This window comes from Aythya fuligula, chromosome 1, assembly GCF_009819795.1.
Source record: "Aythya fuligula isolate bAytFul2 chromosome 1, bAytFul2.pri, whole genome shotgun sequence".
Lineage (NCBI taxonomy): Eukaryota > Metazoa > Chordata > Aves > Anseriformes > Anatidae > Aythya > Aythya fuligula.
The window spans coordinates 151,666,372-151,691,482 of NC_045559.1; the positions used below are offsets into that span (position 1 = coordinate 151,666,372).

Consider the following 25,111-nt stretch of genomic DNA (forward strand, 5'->3'; position numbering starts at 1 on the left):
TGGCAAGCTGAACTTGTGACCACAAACGCCAGGAATGGCTGCAAAGTGAGTGGCTTTCAATTCTGGGCACAACCAGGCCATCTCTTCACCCTCCTGCCTTGCTTTTCTGCTGCAGTGTTGCGGCCATGCAGCTGGTACCCTCATCAAGGCCTTGGCTGTGAGCAGTCTCTGCTACAAGAGCACCACGAGAGCTGCCCGTATGCAAACCTTCGCTGCTAGACAGACCAAGACACAGACAACCACAGACGGAAAGCCTGAGGTCAGGGAAATGTCTCCTGGTGTCCAGACTGATTTCACTGCCTCGATAAAAGGCCTCTGTGCACTGTCTCCAGTCTTCTGCTGCATGCCTAAGCTGATTTTGGAAAAACTGATTCCCCTGGCTACATCCTAGTGACATGGTTGCTGCTGAGGAGGAGGCACTTACCGTGCAGCTCTGCATCGCCACTCAAGCAGCCGAGCACCACCACCACCATCGTATATTCCTTTGCAATGCTGCTGCTTGCAAATCGCTACTGAAATTAAACGACTAATGATTAGAATATTTTTGGAACAAGTATCAATAAAGACTTAGCACCATCATGTATTTTGCACTGGCACAGGCTGCCCAGAGAAGCTGTGGGTGCCCCATCCCTGGAGGTGCTCAAGGCCAGGCTGGATGGGGCTGTGGGCAGCCTGGGCTGGGGGGAGGCGTCCCTGCCCATGGCAGGGGGGTGGGACTGGGTCATCTTTAAGGTCCCTTCCAACCCAAATTGTTTTGTGATCCTATGATTTTAAATACAGATGAGGCCTCTTCACCACATTGCCTACGTTATATATAGGAGGGGAATTTATATTTAAAATTTTAATCAGTCTTCCAAGACAGAGCAACTCTTACTAGCTACTTTATATCCTCTGTCAAAATAGATATGATTAGCAGGACAAAATGATGGACTTGAGCCCTAAAGTTACTTCTCAGAAATCTGATTGTAATGCTCTTTCACAAGGTGCCACTTTCTAGTGACAAACAAAAAACAGGAAATAGCGTGCCTCAGTGGCCACAGACACGCTTGGTGGAAGAAGTTTTCGCCACTGTCTCTTCACAGTTTTGTCCAACTTCGTCAGTATCTCAAAAAAAAAAAAAAAAAAAAAAGAAAAAGGTCTACGTAAATAAGAACTATGATTTATGCTCCATCCAACCCAACTTCTCATAACGGGACTACCCCACGCAGAGGACGATGACAGCAAGGAGGGGATGGGGAGAAATACCGGGATGTATCAGCAAGATGCACCCAAAAAGTACAGGTTCAGGTCTTAAATGACCTTTGCTTGGAACAGCAGCACTTCTCTGGTCTGTAAGGTACCAGAAAATGAGCCTTGAATCAAATTGCAGAAGTAACTTTTATAAAGAATTAGTGTTTTATAAAGGATTAGTGAACCACACAACCACTCACCCAGTGTCTGCCTCACACAGGTAACCACGACTTAATCTGGGTGTACCCAATTAATAGTGTAATCAATCAATGTATGCGTACTGAATGCATATTTAGTCAATGTATGTGTAGTCAATGAATATTTAATCCTAAATATGGTGTACAATCGTAAGTGTATTGTCCCATCACATGAAACACCATACCCCATTTGTTCTAGGGCCGTAGCTTTATCAATGAGGTAAGGATAGAGCACTTTGTCCAAGAGAGCGTGACAAGGCAAGCCCTCACTCAAGGCTTCACTGCTGTCGCTGACGGATGAATCTGTGCCGTGAGAAAGACCCCGTGGAAATGTTTTGAGCTGAGAGCTGGTGAAACTCACCACAGACAGGATCTGCGCCACGTGCTGTGCCCTCACAGGTCAGCCTCAGGCTCTATCAGCTCGAGGTTCCCAGCATCAGAAGAGACGTCAGCTCGCTATCAGCTTTTCTGGGCTAGTAGTAAACAGTTATCTGCCTTCTTAGTGTCTGTGCCTTTCTTATAAGGAGCCAGAAAGCACCAGCCTCTCCTCGGTGCACAACCACCCTGTATTGCTTTTATTGCTTTTCCAACTGCAACACCAGGAGGACAAGAGACGAGTTGCAAAGTGGAACTTGGTAGAATCAAAGTGGACAGGGGAGGTTCAGGCTGGCAATGAGGAGACATTTCTGCTGAGAAAGAGCAGTCAGGCACTGGGACGGGTTGCCCAGGGAGGTGGTGGAGTCACCGTCCCTGGGGGTGTTCAAGGAGAGGCTGGACGTGGTGCTTGGGGACGTGGCTTAGTGGGTGACACTGGTGGTAGGGGATGGTTGGACCAGGAGATCTTGGAGGGCTTTTCCAACCCTAATGATTCTGTGATTCTGATTCTATGATAAGGCTTTGCAGAGGAGAACACAGAAAAAAAACACAAGCAAATTAGTGGTCATGGAGAATGTACCAGTGAGCTACCCAAAAATTTGTAACAGAGATTGAAGCAGTGCTACCTCTGAGAGAAACTGGGAGGAAGCAGTGCTTGTAAGAAAACAAAAAAAATATATAAAAACAGGCAGGAGTGAGGGTTATCAACTGAGTGCTCAAAATCCTATCGAAAAGCACAAGGTTTCCACTCTTACTATGTACCTCCCTTCTAGAGAAGCTGGCTATGTGGAGAAACAATTTCTGACTAAATTTTTAAATTAATGTAGTGTTTAAAAAGTATATAGTCGCAGACTGAAATAGTGTCTGTTTTTAATTCACTAAGTTTTATATAACAGATAATAATCATAAATTTATCTTTCCTCTTCTCTCAGTCTCACGTTAAAAAGTTGGGAGGGTTGGTAAGAAGCGACCCTCTGCAGCTGCAGCCTTTCCCCAAGAGGCAAAATAAAACCAAACCAAACTGTTTTACCATTCCTGTTTCCTCACACATCAGAAGAATGAAGGGAATTGCTGCACCCAAACACATCCCTCCCTGATCTGCTCCCCCGATGGTGGCAGATAGGTGCTAAACCATTGAGAGATGCAAGCGGCCTCCCAGCAACCTGCCTGGTGCACAGGTCCTTCGTCACAGACGCTGGGTCTTCTCTGTGTATTTCCTCACATTCCCAGCTGCAGCACGGAGATAGGTCCAACATCTCAGCTGGCACAGCTTTGTACAGGGCAGAGATTTGGGCTGATAAGGGCTTTTTGGTCTCTCCTCACAGATATTAAACACAGGGCTTGTTGGATAGGTTGTAGCGTTTTGCCACCCTCCTCTGGCTGAGGTTACAGCCTCTACAGCACCCATGCTTTAACCACAAGCATCCTAGCAGTCACCCCTGAACCCTGGGGTACAGTCATGGAGGGAGAAATCCCTCTTCTGCCTTCCAGCCTCACGTTCCCATTGCTTTCCATGCCCTGGTGCTGCCATTCAGCCACCCAGAAGCGGGAAGGCTCAGAAACTTCAGCCTGTGCAAAAGGATCCCTACAAAAATTGAGAAATACACGTTTTTCTGTGCTTTTCTTTTACCATTATCTCCCTATAACCGCTGCCTGTAGGAAGTCAGATGACTTGTGCTGCAAGTGGTAGATAGGAGAGCACAGGCTGAGGCTACGGGCTTGCTCTGTGAGCGGCGGCGTACACGTGAAGCAGCTCCCCCGTGCATGAAAACTGCACCTTCAGCAGGTGCAGCAAAGCCACAAGTGTTTTCTTGCCCATTCCTTTAAAAGGCTCTGGTAGAGGGGTGGAGAATAAAGATAGGGAAATGGTATTTTGAACACACACCACTTTTTCCACTAGCCAAACGCAAGTCACAGCCCTCAGTTCAGAGTCTGCGTGGCTCAAGTTCCCTTACGCTGATAACCTATCGCTTTGCATTTATAGCTATATATATTTGAAACCATTACTCTGTCCCTTCTGCCCCACGTATTAAGGTCTTCACAGTTCTCCTGAGACTGTAAATATGCTAGGTCTCATTTTCTGATCCTGTCCCGTGACCCCAATTTCTTTTCACTGTTACTACTTATTATTTACTGAGCAGAAATTCCTTTGGTGGAGGTGATTGGCACAGATTGCAGACCCAAAATCTTTGGGGGGATGTGATAACCCACTCATAGTCTGGAAGCACATAACTTAAGCACTTAAGGTCGAAGATTTTTAGCTTAAGAATACCAGCAAACTGGATTCCTTTTTAAGCTAAAACACTTAAAAAAAGCAAGGTGACCGTCTTTTCCTGTCGCTGGTTGAACACAATGTGGAAGGAGTGACACACATCTTGTCCTTCCCATTTACCCATCTCACACTTCCAGCACAAAGAAGGGGCTGTGAAACAGATGTGAAGATGGATGGACGTATGCACAGAGACTTGCTGTAGTCCCTCCTTTCCTTTGAATGAATATTTGCATGAACATCACTGGGATTAGTGCCAACACTCACCTCTCTTCACTGCAGCCCAAAGAAGTTACTCGAAGGAGGAACACGGACTTCCCAGCATAAGAGAGCAGGGGGCACAAACTGGCCCCCAGGAGGCTCCCCCTGAGCCCCAGGCAGCACTGCTGTGCTGTGCGGGTGTGGGAGCCCTGGCACAGGCTGCCCAGAGAGGCTGTGGGGTCTCCTCTTTGGAGACTTTCAGAAGCCACCTGGACATGGCCCTGGGCAGCCTGCTCTGGGTGGCCCTGCTGGAGCAGGGGTTGGACCAGGTGGCCTCCAGAGGTGCCTTCCAGCCTCAGCCTGAGTGGACAACTTTTCATTTATGATGGACAGCTAGTTCAAGAGGCCCTTGAGCAGCATATAACCTTAAAAGTGCAACCTTATACTGGGAACGGTCCGACTGGTAATGGGGATCAGCTTTTATCTCTGCATCTAATGTATACATTTATGACATACATTAATAGGATAGGACATCTTTCACACCTTGTGTTGGTCCCTGGCTTTAGCTCATCTTTGCTTTTTTGCCCCAACAACAACTCTGTAAATATTCCAAGGCCCAAGGCAGGAAACCATTTAGCTTGTTCATGACAAAACAGAAATGAAATAGAAAAGCTGCAGCAAAGAAGTGATTTCTTTGCAAAAATACTTCCCCATTAAGACCACCAAGCAACCTTTTTTCCCTTTTTTTTTCCAACTACAGGCCAAGGTGACTGCAGCAAAGTGATGACTAAACAAAACGGGTACATTCAGTAAGCATAAAATAAAAGCGAAGAGGAAACTTTAAAACAAAGCCATACCAAAAACTTATTTATACATAGTCTGCAAAGTCCTTTAACTCTGAAAAAAAAAAAAAAGGCACATTCTAATTTCTTAATACTGTAGTGAAGCAACCACAGTAGTTTTCTTACTGTACCTATATGCACTGTCTTGTCTCGTGCCTATTTGTTTGTAAAGACCCGACCACGTACCTGTGCCTTCTCAGAAAACCACTGAACTCAGTGAATCAGCTTTTGTCCATTTCCTTGGCAAACCATTGAGATTTTCTTTCAAGTATTTGTGGCTGCAAGGCCTCCTTTGTGAAGTTACTCATCTCCTTCTGTCCTAAGACAACAATCTTATACTCAGTTTTACAAGAACACCCAACAGACACGGTATCTCCTCATACGAATAACAACTCCAACTGAGTATTTATCCTTCCTTCTTCCTTTTTTCCCCCTACTCCGATCAAAAACCAATTATCCTACAGATCTGAGGAGAGGGAAGAAGATTCATGGACCACCATTAGCACGATGGCAGTTCATTCCTTGATGGTGAGGGATATTCTGCCTGCTTTATTACAGGATACCACATCCCTAATAAAAACAGCTTCAGCAATCAATCCATGCTCGCAGCAGAACTTCTATGAATATCATACAACCGATATTTTTAGGATGTATTGACTGCTTCAAGACTGTTTTCCTTCAGATCAGGTAACCTGGGGCACTACCATTAGTGAGTCGTGTCACAAACAATAGCCCAAATCATCATTTGTTCAGAACTGTTTGGCACAGACGTCTACAATTAGCTGCAGGATTTCCTTCTGAATCCCAGGGGGACTGCCACTTTCCTGTCTTCCTTTGCTGGGGTTGAACATGAGGAACAAACAAGGTGCTGCAGCTTCCTGAAAGAGGAAGGGGTAAAAAAAAAAAAAAAGAAAAAAAAAGACCCACCTCCCAAAAACCAAACCAACCAATAAAAATAAGAAAAAAAAAAATCCATTCCAGTAAGGACAAAAAGAAGAGATTGTTTTCTTAGAGCTGACCATCCCCAAGCAGACTATAAATAACCTTCAAGGGTCAATTATCCAGCTAAAAAGGAGGCCTTCTACTCCCACCAGCAAGAAAGAAAGCTTCATGCATTTTCATGAAATAATTTAAACTTTCAGAACACAAACACCCACTCCCCCAGAACAACAAAAGTGCTGCAGTAAGAAAGTTGTTGCTGTTGTATCCAATTTTGATAGAGACATAGCAGACAAACAAAATCAAACCAAGCCAGGGGGTTGCTGGCTTTAAAAGAAGGAGATTGTTTCATTTTTTAATATTTATCCTTATGTTATATCGTATCTCGAGAATAATGACAGATATGGTTCAATTTCTTCTTCCTCCACTAGGTGTCTTCTGATTCTCCACTTCTCCAGGGTAACTTCAGACAATGCCTGGTAAGGACATACTCACCAATTCATTCTCAGAATTGTATTTTTTTTGTCCAAAAAAATAAATGCAAGGAGACCTGTTGCAGGATGTGAAACGTAACTCTTTGAACACCATCCGAATTTGCAGTTCCACAGCTACAAGAATGATCTAAGCTGATGTACCACGAAGTAATTCCCTTCCACGGGAAGGTCAAAATGGTTTTCAATCTTTATAAGTGGTGTTCCTGTACAATTGGCAGAGTACTGGGGGTGTATAAAAGAATTACTTATACCTGGTTTTTTGGCTGTTCTACAGATCTGCTGCTACATGAGCTGAAGATCCATAGATGGCAGCATTGATGCAGTAACTAAACTTCACCACACCATCGGCCAAAATGCATTTCACATAACTTGTTTCTTACTGGAGGCTAAACCCCATTTCCAAACGCCAGAGATCTCAGCACCTGGCAGTGTATGAATCAGGCCATGAGCTGCCTGGCAGGAAAGAAAAGCCAGGTTTGAGATCACTACCAGAAGGTAGCGTGCCAAGTGCTCACACGGTAATTACGATGCTTCAAACCCTTTCATCTTGGAAATAAACTCCATCATCAGCCAGCAATGAGCACCGTGAGCTATGGGCAGCTGCTCTATTTCTTATGGTTACCTGCACATGCTGTCAAAGCAGAAAGAAGGCGGCACACGGAGTTGTCCCCCACCCCTCGGCCTTTACTGCCCTTCCTTCCTCCACTGCACCTCGTCCAGAGCAGGTTGCCCAGGGCCTTGTCCTGGTGGCTTCTGAAGGTCTCCAAGGAGGAGACCCCACAGCCTCTCAGGGAAGCCTGTGCCAGGGCTCCCACACCCGCACAGCACAGCAGTGCTGCCTGGGGCTCAGGGGGAGCCTCCTGGGGGCCAGTTTGTGCCCCCTGCCTCTTGTCCTGGCACTGGGCTCCCTTGAGCTCAGAACTGGGCACAACTCAGGATCTCCTGCTTAACAATTTACCAGATGTGCTAGGACAAAAATAAAATGCATCACACCCAGTGTGATTTGGACGTACAGGATTAAAGTATTCAGACTTAGCTTTACTGGCTCTTCCTCTCGTAATGCCATCTGTAACAGCACAGAAACTGAATGCTTACATTACTGAATTTCAAACCCATGTCCTGCCTTATTCTGCTAGGCTTCTTGTTGGGATAAATCTCGTTAGTTCCAGAGCCTTACTGAGAGAGATTTGTAGTTGTAGAGTTAGTAAGCAAGTACTGAGTCCTCTGACAGGACCTGGCTCTGAACATACCTGGGATATGATCGATGTTGTCCAAGCCTAAAGCTTAAATGCATTTAAATGAGCAGCAAAGAATGGCACACTGGTCATCAGCCCTCACCGTGTATTTGTGTAGCACACCTGCACTGGTATTTTTCACACAGTATTAACACAAAACAAAATGATATGACAGAAGGGCAGGTCTGCAAGCCAGGTGCAATGTCAGTCATTTCTTGGACATCACCTGCTAGCACCAGCTCTGCTGTCCTCCTTTGCCAGCTCCCAGCATCAGCTGGATCTGTCCCAGCGCTCAGGTCCTGCTCTGAGCACGTTCACACTCACCTCTCCCTCCGTTTCCCTCCAAGAACAGCGCTGCACAACCCTGCTTCGTGCAGCCCCCCTGCTACGTGGCAGGAATTGGGCTGCTTTGCCTCGTCTGGGCCATCAGCACCAGCCCCTTCACCCTCTGCAACACCTCTCACGTCAGCTCCAGCCCACCCACAGCAGCACGCCAAGCTCCACAACCTCGATGCGTTACCGTGCTCCTTAATCTCTGCCAGAGACAGGTGGCACTGACGGAGGAAGACAGAAGTGCTGGCAGACTGTCACTTCACGACAGCGAGCTACCTGCCAGGGCTGGGCAATGCCTTACGGAGCGAGGTGTCCTTGCATTGAAAGGACAGGGCTCACCCTAATTCAAATAGCTCATGCAGCTCACTCTGACTTCAGGTACTTTGGGTTAAATGCTTCACTGACACGCTAAACCATACGTAGCACTTATAAATCATTCAATTTATGATTGTACGTACCCAGGGTAGGAACTGAGCAGAGGCTGTCCGAGTTCCTGAACTCCGGAGGAGTCAAAACGATTTTCCCTGCTTCTGCACCAGCCTCCATAAAAAATCCGAGCACAAGCAGCTCTCCACAAACAAATTTCTCTTGAAGCATTAATTCTACGCCTGGGAGGCATAGCAAGTCTCAAAACAGGATTCCTACGCACCTGAGACTTTTAAGAGCAGTTTAAGAGTAAAAACATCACACCCCATATACTTAATCCGGAAAGAAAAATTGAAAATGGTCTTCAAGACAGTGCTGAACTGACCTACTGCAGAGCTCCTGACAATACACACAGATTTTCCGAAAAGCTGAATATTCAGGCAGATTTTAAATAACTACGAAATATTTGTCATGAGAAATCTGTAAAATTTGGAAAGGAAAAAGAAAAGGTTACTACTGCAACAGAGAATTAGTGGAAAGCAGAACACAAAGACAATAATTTAAGAAACTTGCCAACAGCAACGTGAATTCATGGACAAGCTTGGAGCTGCTTTGGTATTTGCCATGAGGTAATATGTGACTATATACATGGTGAGATTGCTGCTGTGCAACAAACTGCTGTCTCTAGTCTACTACACTATCAGACAGCTAAGAGATGCAATTTTCCTTTCAGTAGGTTTTGGAAGCACTGCTTCTTTCACAGGTTGGCACTGCTGAACAGAGGGACTGCAGGTCTGATGCACTGTGTACTTTTAGGGTATTTAGTGACACGGGATGTATCCTGGTTCTTTGAGAAAAGGAGAAGAAAAAAAATCAAAAACCTTAGGAGAAATATGGAGAGACGATTTCATTATTGATTTTTTTAAAGGAAAAATCAGGAACTCCTTCCTCAAATCATACCAAATTCCAGCTAAATACAGATGAAAAAGCAATATCTGACAGTAACCAGATGATGTCAGGCAGAGCTAACCAGGCTGCAGCCCTCTTCAGCTCTGTTTCCCATCGCATCAGCAACGCTGCACGCAGTATTTACTCACTCACAAGTTGCTGAATGAAGGAGGAGGGATAGCTACGGCACGAACCAGCCTCAAAGTCACACGTATATGGCAAATCTGGAAACAACTGCAACAAATGCACGCATTTAGTGCCACTACAACTTTTAAGCAGTGGTCTATTCCTAACCTTCACCATACTACACAATATGGGAATTAAAAGCGAGGCACAACTTCATCAAGGTAGAGAGCGGCAACCCAAAATTGCATTTGTGAGCTCACCCACAATGTCAAGCTGGGAAGTGAACAAACTGGCACATGGGACAGAGCTTCTTCCTGTACCACTGGCTGTGCAAGAAGCTTCAGTTCTTGCTTTTCTGTGGGTCCAAAGGGTGCAAAGTTCAGAAGGAAAAGGTGAACAGAAGCTTAAGCCCGCTCTTCATACCGAGCTGAAAAAGAGAGGATTTTTTCTGCTCCTTCAGGTGCAGAACTTTTCCGTATCAGATGGATAAAGCTTACTTACATGGGAAGTGGACAGGCAACACACGCACTGCTATACCATGAGTAAAGCACCAAGAAAGATAAAGCAAGCACTACATCGCTCCTGTAAAAGCAACAGCATGAAGACAATGCCTGCAGCGTTGCACTTTCACATCTTTGCAAGTGATGAAGCTGATTTCTTTTAACGCTTATAACCTGTTGGTGAAGTCAGGGTGGCAGACCACATGTGCACCCCACCTTATCCTCAGACATGAAGCACGTTGGCTTGGCTTTGAAATACTGAGAAGTAGCTTTAAGACAAAATAATGCAATGAAAACCACCTTTTCTCCCCAAACTTCAGAACAAAACAAAACAAAAAAAAACAATTCTGGATGGAACCGAGCGTTTAGTTCAGTAAAAACAGGAGCAGTGGAAGTACTCACCCTGCTGAGGGAAACCAGTGCCAGACACTCATCTCTAGCTGACAAACGAGCACAGAATGAGCAGAAAACACAAACAGCAGCACAGCAGCAGGTGCTTCCTACAACAGCCACCAAGGCACCAGGGGAACGTAACGCAGCAGAGGGGCCAGCTACCTCTCTCAAACCACAGTCAGTGCAACTCTTCACTCGGGTGTTCCTGTCCCAGTGCTTACTCCTTTGCAGCTGCAGCCACCCTGAGCCAGGTGGCTGTGCCTGCTGCTCCTCTGCAGGCTGTGAAAAGCCCGAGTGGAAAGCTGAGGGAAGTTCACATGCTATGGGCCATCAGCCAGATGGCTGAGGTGCCACTAATCTCAACGTGGCTGTTGTATGGAAACCGCCGAGTTACATCCAGCTGCCTTCACAAGGCACTGCCTCCACTGCAGGGAGCTCAGAAGTCAGAATTGAGCCACACTCTTCAGACAAAATTAGGCACAGCTATAAAATGTCCTCCTTTCAGCCCTCCCCCAAGAAAAGAGGGACTTCACTGCATACAGTTTTTCCATTCCCAGCCTCAACATCTGGCTAGTTTGATCCAAACCTGGAATTAATTTGGTACTCCCTCTTTAGCTCTGGGGGCTGCTGTCTCGCCATTTGCTTGTTCACGTACACTCCTGGTGCAGCTCAGGTTGAAAGGACATCAGGAGTTGTGTAGATTAGTTATCAAAAAATAAAATGCTCTCATCTGCAAGAGTTTAAAAGCCTAGTTATTTTCTTTCAGAAGCTACACGCTCTTTTTTAAACCTTTTAAAAATATCCGTGTCACTGAATTTCAATGAACTTTCACTAAACCTGCAAACAGTATGAGTGACTCACCCTTCTGGAGCATGCTCCACAGTTGTTATGCTAACGGTAAAGCCACTTAACAGTTTTCAACACTGGTTAGACCTTCAGATGTTCTCTGTAAAATACAGCTTTTTAAGATAGTCCTTTAGCCTAAAATATCAAGCAATCCTGAACTATTTATATTTCTATAGGATGGACTAGGCAGGATTGCCCAGCCAAACACTCATTGAGAGGTCTTTGAAATGAACAAATGAACAGAAAAATAAAGTTTGGTACAGAATCATAAAATCATAAGGGTTGGGAGAGACCTCCAAGCTCATCTGGTCCAGCCATCACGCTACCACCAGTGTCACCCACTAACCCACGTCCCACCTCTCCTTGAACACCCCCAGGGACGGTGACTCCACCACCTCCCTGGGCAACCCGTCCCAGTGCCTGACTGCTCTTTCTGAGCAGAAATGTCTCCTCATTGCCAGCCTGAACCTCCCCTGGAGCAACTCGAGGCCACTCCTCTGGTCCTATCACTAATTACCTGTGAGAAGAGGCCGACCCCCAGCTCCCCACCTTCCTTTCAGGTAGCTGCAGAGAGCAATGAGGTCTCCCCTGAGCCTCCTCTTCCCCAGACTAAACGACCCCAGCTCCCTCAGCCGCTCCTCACAGGCCTTGTGCTCCAGGCCCTTCACCAGCTTCGTAGCCCTGATCTGGACATGCTCCAGGGCCTCAGTGTCCTTGTACTGAGGGGCCCAAAGCCGAACACAGCACTCGAGGTGCGGCCTCACCCGAGTTCACGTGAAAAGTAAAGTATCAGTTCACCTGAAAAGTAAAGTCCAAATGTTTAAAGATATCACTAATCTACACACTGAAAACTATACCAAATCCCACCCCGCGGCTAGTTCAGCTGTTACAACGATCCGTGCACTACCACAAACCCATCCAACAGAGATAAGTTACATGACTCCAGGACAGAGGGTATTTTTCCCAAAAGTTACTTTAAGCACTAGGTGAGGATCATCTGCCTACATCCCTCTTACAGTCAGTGAAGAGGACGGCCCCACAAACAAACCTGACTCTGGCTACCTCTGAGCTGCTGGACTTGGTTACTTCTGGCACCACGTGCACATGCTAGAAAATTCTTGACTGCACGTCAGGGGGAAACTGAAACATCGCTGCCCCCTTTCTCAACACACATCTCTTTTCACTTCATCTGCGGGGGAAAACAGAGGCAGCCAGAGGTAACGAGCTCAGCATAGCGTGCTGCCATGTCCTGAAGACTAAGAGACTTGCTGCTACTGAGCACTCTACAAAAACCCTGGAGTATCTCCTTCTCTGAATGGTTTTTTGAAAGGTTGGGTCTTTTTTTTGAGAGGACAGAGAGAAAACACAGGGAATCAGCCCTCCTTAGCTGTTAGCCATTGTGAATATTCCCATCCCGTCACCAATGTCTATTGTAGTGACACAGTTTAATGATCTTACTCCATTTTAGTAACAACTAAAAAACCTCTTCATACGGCATTTTTCTGCAAAGCTGTTAAATAGGCATGTTCACATTTCAGAGAGCAAATAAAATACAGAAACACTGCTGTTATGTTGGTAACACGTGGTCAGTACAGATACAAACCAAGCTATGTATTCAAGTGAATCAAACTTCTCATTTCAACAGTAGGGAGTTGCTGTCACTTTCAGGCTGACTGCTGTTCAAGGCAATAAAAATAAAATGGGGATTTCCACAAAGCAGACTGCAGTCTGCAGAGAATACTTTAACGCTGTGCTTATTCAAAATTTTTACATAACCAAGATGTATATTCTTGCAGTTGCCTTTGTGTATAAGCATCAACCCCCCAAATGCTTGCATTATACCACAAATAATTAAAAATTTTTAAAGGATATATAGTACAAAAGCCTAACCTGACTACACTGGAAATGTTATAAAAGGCACCAGAACTATTAGTTCACACATACTGCAAGTTCATACGTATATATGTGAAATATTCACAAGCAACATTTATGCATGACCAATAAAAAAAGCTCTGAACTGGCTGGACTGCGTCACTGCTTCCTGCCTGCAAAGAGCTATTTTAGCATAGTGAAGCTGAGCACAGAAGAGGAAGTCCAAACCTTCTACAGATTCGGGGCTATGAGACGAGCATCGCTGAAGAAACTCTGTAGTGCACAAAAGGTAAGTAACGAACCATTATGTTGTACCAGCAAAGTGACTCGGATGTTTCTGTATGGGGCTAAGGTAGACTCCTTTCTTCAGAGGCTGAACACAGGCACATATTGTAGGACTAACGAATAGAAATGTAAGTCGTTAATGCACTTAACACCTCTGAATTATCAGCAGCATTCTATAAATAACATTTAAAGCAAAATGAATGCATTTGCAGAAACAGTCCCTTAAGCGCTGTTGTTCAGGATTTTTACAATAGATTTAAAAATCTTTAATGAAAACAAATATTTTTATTTACTGGTAATATACTTATTTACGCTTTTAGTTATTAAACATAGTCACTTATTAAACTATAATCTTGTTGCTTGATCTCTCTGTGATTCCCTGAAGGCCATATCCTCCTCATGGAAATGTGTGAAAGTGTAAGGGATACACAGAGAAAATAAAAGGGGATGGGAGGTTTGGACAAAGAGGTACACAGACGATCCTTTAAACAGAATCGCTGTTCCCTCACTCATAGTAAAAATCTAGAGGAAAAGAATTAATTCTGATTTTGTCCTGAAAGTTTGTGTTCTTGTACGTAGCACCCATAGGGGCTTTACAATTCGTGTTAGTCATTAAGGACCTCAGCCATAATTGAGAAACTAGAGCAGGTTGAGAAATTGAGAAACCGTACGGACAAACGTCAGGTCAGTCATTCAAAACTACCCCAGACACCTGGACACCAGCAATTCCAGGGACTTCAGCAAGTGCTTTTATCAATAGAAGTGTTCCCATTATGAAATCTAACATCTAGAGCAGAACTGTCCAGCCACAGGCACCTGAAGATCTGCTTGGGCTGATCTGTGAAGACATCAACCTGCAATCCATGCAAACAAGTACTAAAAGAGGAAAAAAAAACACAAAACTGACTAGTTGCATTTGTGTGTATAATTGCAGATAGCTAAGTATTCACCTTTCTTTTTCCAACATCATTGTTTCTTATCTACATGCTTATTTATATATTCTTAAAAAGTTCATTTTGGATAAAAACATTAAGCCAATGCTGACATGCATTTAAACCCACAATGTTTGGAAACACTGACTTCAACAACTAAACCAAATCGTAAGACCTCGCTGTTACAATATGCCCATTCTTTGATGCATCTCAAAATTGGCACAACCTTGAAATAACCTGCAAATAAGCCACAGGTTTTCCTGTTACAAGCTTGAGTCAGATTCAGCTTCCCCTCTTCCCATCAACATCAACCTGCAGGTCATTTCAGGAGCAGGACCTGACTAAAAACGACTACAGTCGCTGCAGGTCCAAAGAGAAGAAGAGCAAAACCAAAACCCACGTTACTTATTAACACTCATCTATAAAGAGTCAATTCTTCTACTTATCCTAATATTAGTGCTCAGTTTACCTGCTAAGTCCATCAGGATCTTGATATAGGTAGTAATCACAAGAGAAATCACGAGGAGAAGAAGAGGATTGTGAGGATTTGCTGTTGTTGTTGTTTTTAAGTTTATGAGGACTTTAACTATACACATAGTTAAGATTTTTTCGCATTAAACATTAGCACATGTTTACTATATGCCGGCACACAGCCTTGCTGAAATAGCTGGGGCCATGCTGTTTTGAAATGAAGTTTCTCAAGCATTTCCAACGATGCCAAACTCTTAAAATGCATTTTTAAGAGTTTAAATGGATTTTTTTTCTAGCAATATGTGGACAATTTTAAGTAACAGTAATAAAAGTGGGACAGTATGATCGATAATATTTCAACAGAGCTACCAGCATGTGCTATATCCCAAGCAGATGCTGGTTCAAGCCATTATAGAAGTTCCTATAGCACTGTGTAAGGTACCTGGTAGGCACTGCAATGAAAGCACAGAACACAGGAGGTGTAACAGTGAGCTTCTGTTTTAATGCATTCTCCACTCTGGGGGGTGAAGCTCACAGGAACCATGCATCATTCTTCTCTTGAGAAAGCTGTGGTGCCTACATGCTGCTATAGGAGTTACGTAGCTGTTTGTCACAGGTAGGAAGGTCGGACAAAAACAAACTCACTCTTTCCTTCTCCTCTTCACAAAGTTGCCGCAGGGTTGGGTAAAGGGTCAAACAGGACAAACCCTCCCATGCAAATGCACAGAATGGTGATAAAACCGAGAGACAGGAAAGTGGAGGAAGGGTGGGTTAACAAAAAGCACCCATGCAACCACCAAGTATGTTCTGGCATCCTCAAATAGCTCCAGAGTAAACCAGGGGACAAGCTCTTTCTGCCCTCAGAAGCTGAGCTTGCACAATGACAGATTTCAAACTCCTGGCTGAAGGAAGCAACGCTGCTGCCTCTGGGGCAGCTGGCAAATACCTACCTCAGCAAACAACTCTTCCCAAAAAGTGCTGCTCACACAGGCGCTGGTTGGAGTTTGCGCTGCTTCCCATCTTTTTATTTTGTTTTAAATGGGAAGGCTATAAACCCATTCATCTCATCCGTATGTCAGATGGCTCACTCTGAAGCCCTGGGATTAAATACTTTATTCGAACCTACAGAGCTATTGAGATAGCTTTCCAATGGCTTTTATGAGCAACAGCATGCACCTATTCTTTTGGGATCTAAGTAGTTCCTACACAAATAAAATGCAAAGCAAATACTTCATTTTGCATATCCAAATGTCACTACATGCCACGCTCCCTTATTTCTTTCCGTAACTAGTCATTAATTTTTCAAGAGGGACAACTTGGAAAAAAACAGTCTCTTTAGAAAATAGCTCTCTTACTTCAGTCACAGCTGTTTCTATCTAATTATCAGCTACTGAAGCACATTCTAAATAGTTGGGCAATCCTGACTTTCTCATTCCTCTGAAGGAATTCAGCATATTTCATTAAAAGCAGCTTATCCATACTATTCCTCACAAGCCTGGCAGTACACAAACTTTCTTCATGGCATGGTATGGATCTGTAGTCATTGTTAAACCCCATCCTACGAAAATCCCCCTTTGTTTTTAAAGACAGTTTCCGCTTGTCTGAGCATAATTTTTCCCACTCGATCTATTTTCAGGGTTCTTATGGGGTGCAACAACTGTTCCTGAATTCAGTTACAACATGATGCCTGGAGATCACCACCCTGAAGAATACAGGATTGCATCACTGGTCTTCTACAGCTTTATATTCACAGTGGGACTGTTGGTGAACGCCACCGCACTATGGGTTTTCAGCTGCACTACCAAGAAGCGAACGACGATAACTGTATATATGATCAACGTGGCACTGCTTGACATGATTTTTATATTTTCCTTGCCTTTTCGGATAGTCTACCATGGGAAAGAAACATGGCCTTTTGGAGACGCATTCTGTCGGCTCATCAGCGCTTTGACTGTGTTTTACCCAGCCATTGCTCTGTGGTTGCTTGCTTTTATAAGCGTTGACAGATTCATGGCTATTGTCCAGCCCAAGCATGTCAAGGAACTGAAAAACACAAAAAAAGCTCTGCTGGCTTGCACTGGCATCTGGATAATGACCCTTGCAACAACTTCCCCACTGCTGTTTCTACATTCTGACCCAGACAAAGCCTCGAATTCGACCACCTGCCTGAAAATGCTCGATATCATCCATTTGAGGGAAATAAATATGTTGAACTTTTCCCGACTGATATTTTTCTTTCTGATTCCCTTGGTCATCATGATGGGGTGTTACCTCGTCATTATTTACAATTTTATCCGTGGCAAGACTTCCAAACTGAAGCCTAAGGCCAAGGAGAGATCCATACGAATCATAGTTACTCTGATTGCTCAAGTACTCGTCTGCTTTGTGCCCTTCCACATTTGCTTCGCCTTCATGATGCTACAGAACGAAGACACAACTTACAACCCCTGGGCAGCCTTCACCACCTTCCTCATGAATCTCAGTACCTGCTTGGATGTTATACTGTACTATATTGTTTCCAAACAGTTCCAGGCTAGAGTCATCAGTGTGATCCTGTATCGCAATTACCTTCGAAGTGTGCGCAGGAAGAGTTTTCGAACTGCAAGTGTAAGGTCACTCAGTAATGTGAATAGTGAAATGATATAAAGAGAGGAAAACTGGGGGAGTTTTGTATCATAAACAAGTGATTCTCTTCTCAAATTCTAGCATTTTGGCTACGCTGAAAAATGTTCTGTAGTCAGAAATAAGAGATGTTTGTTGCACTGTATGAGAGACGTAGAATTATAACAGCGCCTCTTCATATTTGCTCAACAGCTTCTGTAAACCTGAAATGAATTAAAACCTAGTAGCTGTGTGAAACTGTCCACCACTTCTGTCATCTCAGAAAACTGTGAATATTGCCAGACAACAAAAAGTGACTATTAATGTAATAAAACACAGACAACACTGAAAACCTGTGACGCAATGTATCATATATCGTTATATTTGCACAGCCTAACAATCACAAAACAGTTGCATATCCCACACGCCTAAAATCAGCTTCATTCTGTCAAGATCAGTATGTCAGTATGATTAAAAGAGGATGAACATGGAGGAAACATTTCTTTCACCTAAAATTTTCTTTGACACAGATTTCTGCTAACTGACAGCAGCTCTGGCAGTCACAGATAAAAGCATGGTAGTTGAACTGTTCATTAGCTCCCTGTGGGTGTGATGTGCACATTAATTACACTCTGCTCTTGCACAAAGTATCTTTTTACACGGATGAAAACACTGACTTTGTCTAGACATACTAGTAGCTTACGTCCCAGCTAAAAACCATCAAAGTAGCAAACATGGTGAGTAACTGCAGCACTAGTCAAGCTTTAGACTCCCTTTGAATACTCACATACTACAAGAAATGTATTTTTCTAACACCAACCACATGTTTTTTCTTCCTCATTAAATCAGCCTTTAGCTACTGTCAAGAGTCACACTAAAAAAGTAAAGATCAGAAAACCTTGTATAGTGTTCAGTATTAAAAATCTTGCCCCATGAGCTTTTATTGCTACCTCAGAGTATGCAATACATGGGAACTCAAGTCTTATGAGGCAGGCTCATCTTGCTTATCAGAAACTTAACCACAAAGGCTCTGCAAGCTCTATGGTTCTACCATAGCACATACACCTCCTATTATTAACTGCAGAAATGTCAAATATAGGTTACACAAAACTCAACCACTAAGCACCTTAAAGCTTTAAGAACTTCACATGCAAACAGTAAATGAAATCATGTGCTCCAGCATTCAGGTTTTTGAAACACACATATGAAATACCTGTATGAAGTGCATATAATTGTATATGCAGTTAAAAATTAACATAAATATATGAATTAGAGTTATCTTTTTATTTAAGAAAGAAATCAGCACCAAACTGATTTCAGTTTTCAGGTTTCCTGAACAGAACAAAAGTAACTATGGCAATAATTTGTGCGTTGTAAGCCACTTTCCGATCATGCTGACAGTAGATCTGGGCCTAACAGAATGGATACATCATCAAGTGTTTTGAACAAGTTAACCACAACTGCAAAACAAATGTTGGAAAATGTTTGTGGTATAACTGGTACAAAAGAGGACTACGTTTAGGTTACACAAGGAAAGTTTTTTAATTAAAATGTGCACCAAATATTCCCTTAAAACCATGCTTCAAATAACCAGCTCATTAGGAGTTACTTACAAACCAGAAGGCAAGCTGCTGATGGTGATGCCAAATACATACTGAGCAATTTCTACCAGGAGAAGATCAAACAAAGCTGAGAGCATCCAAGCACCCAGTAAAAAGGACTGGAAAGAGAAAGTTTGAACTGAATGAATTCAACAGTTCAAAAACAAGAATTAAATATATCTTTTAATAAATAAGAAATGCACTACACTAGTTCTATCAACACAAACATAATCTTTAGCACAGCATATTTCCAGATACTTGCTGTTATATGCTGATATTTGTTTAGGTACTGAAAAATAAAAAAGAGTTTGGTTCCAAAATCAAATTCTATGGGTCTGACAACTTGCAACTGATATAGATACAAACTTAGAATGAACCACTGATCATAACATGTTACAAATATAAATTCTGACTTAAGGAAACCCAATTCACTTTACAACGTCTTAGCATATACGTCCATGCAGAATATTAATAATAAAAATTGCAATATTAATCCAATACGACAAGATTCTGAACAGTGCAGAAAACAATTTCTGTTAAAACAAAACAAAACTGGAACTTACCGAAAATTTTCTGCTGCCGTATCTTCTTTCAAAAATTCTAAAGTTGTAAATGAGCAGACTGCTGCAGAATGTGTCTTTCAGATCAAGACATATTGCTCTCCCACATACAAGTCTCCAAATCTAGAAGGTTAAACATTGTCATGTTAAGTCTCTCTGTCCTCGCAGAATTCTTTAGAGAGTTTGTGCTCAGAGTGAATATACATGTAATACTGAAGTCAAAATAACAGAAATGTAGTGCAGCACGTAAGAAGGAAAATAAGGGACTTGAACATTACAGAGTTCAGGAAGTCTTTTCAAAAATAAAATGTTTTCAAGAAAGATGTCTACCTGCTAAAACAAACCTGCAATTTTAATCAACTCAAATTTTCATGTCCCTACTTCACATTTGCAAATAAAAAAGAAAATAACACGTAAATTGCAGAGTTATAGAAAAAAATATTTTTGAAGTGAGCTCCAGAGACCATCTAATCCAGTGTTCTGCCCTCAGTTGAACTAATTAGATCAGCTTGCTTGAGGCCACGTCCATTCAAGTCCTGAACATCTTCAAAGATGGAGGTTCCTCAACCTCTCTTGGCAACCTGTTGTAGTTCTTGGTCATCCTCATGGTTAAGAAAAAAAATAAACCAAATCCTTTTATCTAGGCAAGATTTCCCATGTTCCAACTTGTGTCTGTTACCTCTTGCTCTACAGCAGTGCACTTCCAAGTCATATCCAGCTCCAGCTTCTCAATCAGCTACCTGTAAGACAGCAATAAGGTGTCTCCTCTCTGCCTTCTTCTCTCAAGATCTGGGCACAGCCAGTTCTCTCAGTCTCTCCTTCTGTGTCACATACTCCAGCGCTGTCTTGCTGGACACACTCCAGTTTCACAGAAACACAGAGCAGCAGAGGTGGGAAAGGACATTCCTGTAAGTCAAGTGCTGTAATACCCGGTTCTACCTCATGCTCACAACCCCAAAACAAAGGACAACACTCCAGATATGGTCTCACGAGGGCTGATTAGAAGGGAAGGATGGCTCCACTTGACCTCCTTGTGATGGCCTTCCTACGGCAGCCCATGATGCTGTCAGCCCTTCTAGCCACAGCGCTGCATTTGCTATCTCGTGTTCATCTTGGTCTCCACTGAGACTCTCAGGGACTTCTCTGTAAAACTGCTTTCCAGCTGCTCAACCTTGCAGCTTGTTCTTTATGTGCCTGAAAATGATTTCTAAGAGGATTTGCTTCATCACCTTCCCAGGGAATTTGGTAGTTCCTTTGGTAGGTTACAGGTAGAACCTGTAGTTCCCCAAATTTATTTTCTTTCCTTTCCTGAAGACAGGAATAACACCTGCTTTCCTTCAGCCCCCAGGAACCTTCCCTGATCACAATGACCTGTCAAAGATAGTCTAGAGTAGCCTCACAGTGACATGAGCCAACTCCTCCAAAACTTGTAGATGTACTACACCACCGAGTCCCATGGACTTGCACATGTGCAATTAGTTTAATTGTTCTCTAGCCTGATCCTCCTCCAGTGAGTTTTAGTCCTTCTTGCTCTAGACTTTCACGCTGGTCTCAGAGGCTTGGAATTGGTCAGGTGAACTCCACCTCTTCCAAGTAATCCTCAGAGACAGTGCCACAAACACAGGGACCAAGGTAAGGACAAATGGCCTGATGTTACCTGGATCCTCCTTCCTGAAGACGCCTTTCTCCAGTCATCAGGCACCCCCACCGATTGCCATGAACTTCCCCAGATGCTAGAAAAAGGTTTTGCAATTACATTTCCAGCTCCTCTGGCACCCTCAGAGACATCCCATCAGCTTGTAAGAATACAGGTTGGGTAAGTGACCCCTAACTCTTTGTCTCTATGATGGATACCCCTTTGCTCCCACAGACTCTGCTAGGAGGCTTAGAGGCCTTGGAGGCCCGAGGGCAAAACATACTAGCAGAAACCATTAAATACATCAGCCTGAGTATCTCTTTGAGTACCTCAGCCTCGTGCCACAATGAGGACTGGGCTGACAGTCTCCTCAGGCCTTCCTTTTGCTGCAGATGTGCGTCCAGAAACCATCCTTGTTGAGCTTCATCTTCCTTGCTGGTTTCCAGCTCAGGTTTGGCTCTCCTAACTCCTGTTTCTAAGTCACAGCCTGCTAGGCATTCTCCACTCAAGGCCTTTAACCCTCAACCAACACTTCTGCTCCTAATTTCCCTAGTATATTAACGGACTGAACAAGAAGAAAGAGGTGGGACCTCACAGTTCCAGTCATCCCATGTCAAGATGGCCAGCATTAAAACCTAGCCAGAAGCTCTCCTAAACACCAAACTGGCAGGGCCGCATCCCTCCAGCTGAACATTTCACGACACACTAACTGACCTGCCCTCTCACAGACCTCCAGGCTTCTACATCTAATTCCTCTTTACTTCAGCTAGCCTAAAAAATACCTCACCCTAACGTAACTTCATTTCACACACAGCTTCTTCACTGCTCCGGAGGGTCTCCGTTATGGAGATAAAGATCTTCTAGTTTTCAACAGTGCATCATGCTTCGCCTTCCAAACCAAAAGCGCTCTCAAACTGCAGGCTTTACTTCCTATGCTCTGCACCAGCTTTAACAGGTGTTAATATCTGATATGCTGAATCATGAATATTAGCAGCAGGTAGGAGCTTAGTGGTATTTTTTCCCTGATCTTGGAGATGCACAGACACAATTACACATTAGATAGCCTACTACGACAATAAATCAAACAGTTATTTCGGGAAAGAAAAAACAACACACTATAAATTCCCCAAAGCATCACAATAAAAATATCATAGCTTCAAAAGATACTCACAAAAGTTTACCCTTTAAGACACAATGCAGATGGTTTCTTTGAATAAGACACAGCTACTAATCTTTTTCAGCAGCTCAGACAAATGGAAAGAGAAGACTTCTAAAGACAAATGTCAAAAAACAAACTCCAAACCACAAAATTTCCTTTTAAAACACTTTATCTAGTCACTTCTATATGCTACAACTGACATAACATCAATTAAGGATTCCAATTAAGGTATCAAAGATCCCTTAATTAAGCTCAGAACAAAGTCTTACAAGGTGTAATGCCCAAAGGATAAGGTTTCCCAGTTTGAACTGGGAATAAGCTACAAACACCCAATAAGGCAGCTAACCAAATCAGCAGGTTACTTTGGAGCGTGACAAATTCTCCGACGTGGGATTCCTGAATGAGAAGCAGCAGTTCTCCTCAACAGGAAAATTTTAGTTTCCCATAACTTACTGTAGCAGAAGTTACAGTGTGAAAGTTATGGCCTCTGATGCTAAAATAAATGGTGTATTATCCAGAGCAGCTGAATACAATATCCTCAAAAACTAAGCAGAAGAAGATATTGTCATTCATACCAAAACTCTTATATTACTACAGAGGTTAAGTCACGCTTGGTTCACAGCAAGCTTCCCAACTGGCAGTGGCTGGAAGGAGAGACGACAGAAAAACAAGCATTTTGCAGACAAAAGCGAGAAGTGAAAGGCCATGTTGATGGTTTCAGATCAGTTTTTCTCACTTCAACCAAAAGTAGGTAATGGCCTGTTACACGCAGTGGCCTACTGGGGTGACATAATAACAGCTAAGAGAGAGCTGCTCTGCAACAGTAAACACAGATAAAGAACCAGTTGGGAAATAGACTGGGGAAAATGGCACAGAAGAGAGTATTTTGCAGTCTCTTTCCACACAAAATTAACTGACCCTTACCTGAAAATCCTCTTTTATAGCTTGTAGGTTGTATGCAAAGAACTTCTGGTAATGTTGGAAGAGCAGAGTCAACAGGATTGAGATGGCACTTGGGACTAATAACAGGCTCTTTGATAAAGGTGCTTTATCTTAAAGACAGAAAACAAACAAAAAGGAGCCATTTTAGAGAAAAATCTCTGACATTTGGACAAGCGATTGGAAAACAGTAGTGCATTGCTTCATTTTTTATCTGATCAACTTCCCTTGTAAATAGATATTCAGCCATTCATCCTCAGCTGTTGGCATAGTGGCTGCAACAAAACAGCAAGGAAGATGGTAATAGCCACCAAAGGCAAGATTTTAATCACGGCACAATCCTGCTGCCATCAAGAATCGGGTTATTGCTATGTAATTTAAGCACGATCCTCATCCAAGCACTAACTGGTGACTTCAGGAACTGCTGCAGGTGTCATATCGGGAGGGCAGCAAGCCTGGCTGATTTTTTGTAATGCAAGAAAAGTATCCATCCTTCTATTTAGTCTCTTTCTTTGCATTTTCTTGCTCTCAGAAATAAGGTCTATAGTCGTTAGATGTCCTTTATTATTTATTTTTTTCCAATTTTTCATTTGTCTGATTTAGTTTAATGCTTAAAAAAAAAAAAAGTGTGAAGCCATCAGAGTACTGAAAACACAGTGGGGAAACAAGCTGGAGCTGCCTCCAGCTGTGAAAGTTACTGTGCACACAACACAACTCACTTGAAAACCAATGCTCTTTTTGTTAACTTAACTTAGTTAATACTTCTTCACGTGAAAAGGTCAGCTTTTTAACCTGGATACAACAGGTATTTGAAAGCAACCCCTACAGAAAACAGTGGTAGACATTTCTGAACCAAAGTTTGATCAAACTTGGTGTTTTACTATTAAATATATTTACATTATTTCACGAGTTTAAGTATTGTTTACAACAACTCATTAATCCTATCAAAATTTTCACAAAATGATCAAGTTACAAAAAAAAAATCCCACATGTTAGGCAAATCATAGGATTTCCTTCCAGGACTTAATATTTCTGTATAGCTTTTATGCTTGCATTTAGATTTCACTGCAATTTCCATATCATTCTATCACATTGCAGTTAATACACATCACAATACTTTATCACATCAAATTCATTCCCAGTTTAATTCTGTTCAAACACCACCACCAGGACCCAACCCCAAAGCGCAAACACGTTTCGGATACAATCCTCCTTTTAGCTGCCAGCTCAGACACTTTAAACCTTGTTACAGCAGAGAGGTATTTATTTTTTTAAGCACGTCACCAAGTGAAAAGCCACAGAAGCAACCGAGCCATTAATGTGACAGTCACCCACAGGGAACATCACATGGGTAACGGAAACTTCTACTCTCAGGCTTCTCAAAATGTCAGCGTGGTTGACGGGTTTATTCTTGTCCATTGACATGAAGAACGATACACACTCTCGGATACACAGCGCAGCTCCTGAAATGTTTTGTTTTCAGGTGTTTCAGGGTGGGAGGCAGTGGTTTGCTTTGCCACTCAGGAGCACTCAGATCCCTATACTAATACAAATGCACGCAAGTAGAAAAAAACCACAGTGCCTCCATGCCATGGAAAGGATGCACAACAAAAGGATAAACTCATTTTGACCCCAAAGAGTTAAAATGCATCAAGTGTTATCTTCAAAGACCTTGGAATACGTTTCCAGTCCCAAAGCACCTCTTCAGTGACGATTTGCCCAAGCAACAGGCAACCACAGCACTGCTGCTGCAACACGAGT

At 43.1% G+C, this 25,111-nt stretch overlaps 2 protein-coding genes across 3 annotated transcripts in view; one reads left to right on the forward strand and one right to left on the reverse strand.

Annotated features, from left to right (window-relative positions):
• UBAC2 (UBA domain containing 2) overlaps positions 1-25,111 on the reverse strand; it is an 88,326-nt gene that overhangs the window by 59,537 nt on the left and 3,678 nt on the right. For both annotated transcript variants that reach the window (XM_032182369.1, XM_032182362.1), the window contains exons 2-4: positions 23,336-23,463; positions 19,620-19,739; positions 19,069-19,175 (exon numbers count right to left, since the gene is read on the reverse strand). In XM_032182369.1, the coding sequence (XP_032038260.1) occupies positions 19,069-19,175; positions 19,620-19,739; positions 23,336-23,463 (355 nt within the window). The remainder of the gene's footprint in view (positions 1-19,068; positions 19,176-19,619; positions 19,740-23,335; positions 23,464-25,111) is intronic.
• On the forward strand, positions 16,535-17,500 carry GPR18 (G protein-coupled receptor 18). Its single transcript, XM_032182382.1, has one exon. It carries the CDS (start codon positions 16,535-16,537, stop codon positions 17,498-17,500), a length of 966 nt encoding a protein of 321 aa, XP_032038273.1.

What these genes read in the sequence shown, in the direction of transcription:
- GPR18 (XM_032182382.1), top strand. Translation starts at nt 16,535, where the DNA reads ATGATGCCTGGAGATCACCACCCTGAAGAATACAGGATTGCATCACTG.